Raw genomic sequence first — 3,958 nt, forward strand, 5'->3', positions numbered from 1 at the left:
ACCCCTCACTGCCATGGAGTCCGCGCTGGCTCACAGCGACCCCTGTGGTTTTCTGAAATGGTCACTCTCCTTCTCCCGCGGAGCTGCTGGTGGTTCCGAACTGCCAACCATGCAGATCGCAGCCCAGTGTGTAACCACTACACCACCCAGGGCCCCTGATAATGGGCAGAGGGATGGTAAGAAGGATCAGTGCTGGGTGCAGGTCAGTCCTGAGTACAGTGTGTGTATGTGTATGTATATATATATATATTAACTCCTTTAACCCTCACAACTCTGTAAGAGACGTACTGTTATTGTTCCCATTTTACAGAGACAGAACTGAGACCCCGGAGGGATTAAGTATCTCAAAGGCACACTGTAGTAAGAGGCAGTCAAAATTGGCATCCGCTATCCACCCACGTACTCACTGCACTCTAATGCACAGGGCAGATTTTAATATGAGGATGCAGGAGACTCTCCGAACTGGGTGCCTGGGGAGAGGGAAGAGGAGGGAGCTGTCCGGTGACAAACCCCGTCCTTGCCACTCCGCAGGAAAGTGGGAACAATGAGGTCATATTCATGGCTTTGGATTTGGCCAGTCTGGCCTCTGTGCGAGCCTTTGCCACTGCCTTCCTGCACTCGGAGCCACGGCTCGACTTCCTCATCCACAACGCCGGTGAGGGGCAGCAAGCCCTGTAAGGGGGGCCAGGGGGGTTGGTGGTGGGTAGCCAGGGTCCAGAGCCCACAGGGAAAAGGCTGCCCTCTGCTTCCAGCTCACAGCTGGGGGCACTGAGGCAGGCCTTCGGGGTTCCCTCTGGAGCACTTGCTCATGCCGAGCCCCTGCCCCAGGGATCAGTTCCTGTGGCCGGACACGTGAGCCCTTTAACCTGCTGCTGCGGGTCAACCACGTCGGCCCCTTCCTGCTGACACAGCTGCTGCTGTCCCGGTTGAAGATGTGCACCCCCAGCCGTGTGGTGGTGGTCTCCTCAGCAGCCCACCGGCGTGGACGCCTGGACTTCGCCCGCCTGAACCACCCAGTGGTGGGCTGGCAGCAGGAGCTCCGGGCATATGCTGACAGTAAGCTGGCCAACGTATTATTTGTCCGGGAGCTGGCCACCCAGCTTGAAGGCACAGGCGTCACCTGCTACGCTGCCCATCCAGGTGAGGCCTAGTTCCATGGTTGCTTCAGACTGCCCCTCTGCCCTCATGGCCCCACCTCAGGCCCCATCCCCCCAGTCTCTCAGTGAGGGACATTCTACTGTTCTTGGAACCAGGGTCCCCCAAGCTAAGTTCTTCCTCTCAAACCACAAGCTTAGCCGCTGACCCCTGGGTAGAACATGGCAATGCATAAATCCCAGAATCTCGCCCCCAAAGAGCCAGCCATACTGGCTGACCCGGCTGATGATGATAGCTAACGATTATTAATTCATCCTAGAGTGCCAGGAATTATTCTTAATGCTAGGGATACAGCAACAAAAAAAACAAAGACCCTACCCTCATAGTTTATATTCTAATGTGGAGACGGACACAGACAATATGACAGGTGGTGACAAAGTTCCCCTGGTATGGGGAAAGATAAAACAGGATCAGGGAACTATGGGACACCAGGGAGTGGGGATGACGGGGTGCTGTTTTATCAATGGCAACCCAGGAAGATATATCTGAATGGGTGACATTTGAGTGGATTCCTGAAGGAAGTGATGGTATGGGTCCTGTAGCAAGTGCAAAGCCCCTGAGGCAGACATGCCTGGGGTCCCTGAGGAAGGTCAGGGAGGCTGGTGTGGCTGGAACAGAGGGAGAGGGGGGAGAGTGGAAAGAGATGAAGTCAAAGAGAATGGTTGGCTCATCCAGGGTCCTTTGTAAGCACTTTGATTTTTACTGAGAATAATATCAGTGAATAAAACCTGCCTGCCTTCAGGGAACAATTGGCAGAGGTATAATGAGAACCACCTGTGTTTTTATTACTATGCTGCGTTGTAGGATGCCATGGCCTACGGCTTATTCGTGATCATAAGACGACAGTGATCATAATCACTCCAAAACACAAACAAACCAAACCCACAATCTCAACTCATCGTGACCCTACAGAGCAGAATAGAACTGTTCTATAAGGCTTCCAGTGGAGCCCTGGTGGCAGAGTGCTTATATGAGGGGCAGCTAACTGCAAGGTCAGCAACTTAAAACCACCTGCAGGATAAAGGCGGGGCTTTCTCTTTCTACTTCAGAGCTCCATTTGGAAGGTGGTGGGTGAAGGATAAATAAAGGAGCAGGGCTTGAGCTAAAAGATAAAGATGGGGAGAGAACCGTTCCAAGCAAAATCAGGGGTGTGTGGGGAGGATGTACAAAAGATCTCTGGGGGAAAGAGAGGAGGCCCCTGGAACAATGAGGGGAGTCACTGTGGGGGGGGCCTGACTGCCTGACAAATGCTACCTTGGCTTTTCTGGAACCGGGTTCTGTCCCCCATTCCCCTCTGGCTCTGTTCCCATTGCCTTTACCCTGGAATCTCACTGGCCTGCCTTTCTTCCTGCTCCCAGGACCTGTGAACTCAGAGCTCTTCCTGCGTCATGTTCCAGGATGGCTGCGCCCCCTTCTGTGCCCACTGGCATGGCTGGTGCTGCGGACGCCGAGAGGGGGTGCTCAGACATCTCTGTACTGCGCTCTTCAGGAAGGCCTTGAACCCCTCAGTGGGAGATACTTTGCCAACTGCCATGTGGAGGAGGTGCCCCCAGCTGCCCGAGATGACCGGGCAGCCCACCGGCTGTGGGAGGTCAGCAAGAGGCTGGCAGGGCTGGGACAGGAGGAGGAGGAACCCCATGAAGATCCCCAGCCAGAAGACCCAGAGGCCCCATCTTCTCTGAGCAGGCCCCACCCTGAGGACCCCACAGTTACTGAGCCCCACACCAACCCTCACAGCTCCCCAGACTCGTCTAAGCTTACACACCGAAGTCGAATGAAAACTGAGCTTAAAACCTCAGCTTCCTAACCCCCAGGCCGGGTGCTTTCTCTGCCCCTTCATGGCCTTGGAAAACCCCAGCTGTGTGCCAGGCCATGCCCTGGGCACTGAAGGTTTCAAGTTTTGCCTCCATGGTTAGTTACTTTCTGGGGCCTCAAGATATATGTCCTGGACAGCTCTTTACCTGGTGAAAGGAAGTAACACTCACTCTAAGCCTTCCTCTACCCCTTGTTACTCTCTCCTCCCTTCCCACCACGGTGACAGTCACCTCAGATTTGAGGTGAGAGTAATGTGGCAGAAACCATGCTGTTAGGTGAATTTCAACTCAGTGACAATGTGAGACAAGAGTAGCACTACCCATAGAGTCTCCAAGGCGTTCCTCACTATGGAAACCCACCGCAACATCTTTTCCTGGGGGGCTGTTGGTAGGTTCCAACCCACCTTTTAGGTTAGCAGCCAGACATTTACACATTTACCCACCGGGGCTTGTCAGCTCCAGATGAAAACCAATCGCACTGCCGGGGAGGGCGAGTGGATTCCTACTTTCATGGTGAGGCTGAGTGGAACGCCCCTTTTGGTTCCCCTGAGGCTCTGCATCAAGGGATTAGTAAATCTGCACCTCTGATCTTCCCACTGGTAGCTGAGCCATTTAACCACTCCCCTACCAGGGCTCTCTAGCTCCGGGACTGTGTCTTTTTGATACACTGTCAACATTGAGAATTCCTGAACCGGCTCCTTTGCAATAATCACCCAACTAGGTAGTTACAATTGCTCCCATTTTGCAGACGGAATATTAGGCTCCAGGGCAGGTAAGGGACTCGCCCCACGGTCTCCCAACTAGGGAGGAGCAGAAACGAGGCTAGGGACCCACGCACTCTGGTTCAAAGGCTGAGGCTGGGACAACGGTGCTGGGAAGGGCATCGGGGCACTGGGCACCGAGTGGGGCAGGGGCGCCTCCCCCGGGTGCCCGCCCGCCATCCGCAGCCCCGGTAATAAAGCGTGTTGGTCGCCGAGCGGGGCTCGCGC

The 3,958-nt window shown here is 54.7% G+C and overlaps 1 protein-coding gene across 1 annotated transcript; it reads left to right on the forward strand.

The window, feature by feature from the left end:
* Positions 1–544: 544 nt before the first annotated feature.
* Positions 545–3,945, forward strand: DHRS13 (dehydrogenase/reductase 13). Its single transcript, XM_045299739.1, has 4 exons — positions 545–655; positions 829–1,140; positions 2,514–2,785; positions 2,819–3,945. Exons 1-4 carry the CDS (start codon positions 559–561, stop codon positions 2,960–2,962), a joined length of 825 nt encoding a protein of 274 aa, XP_045155674.1. The 5' UTR covers positions 545–558; the 3' UTR covers positions 2,963–3,945.
* Positions 3,946–3,958: the final 13 nt, after the last annotated feature.

This window comes from Echinops telfairi, unplaced genomic scaffold (genome assembly GCF_000313985.2).
Source record: "Echinops telfairi isolate 266 unplaced genomic scaffold, ASM31398v2 ScPeMD7_7458;HRSCAF=8496, whole genome shotgun sequence".
NCBI lineage: Eukaryota > Metazoa > Chordata > Mammalia > Afrosoricida > Tenrecidae > Echinops > Echinops telfairi.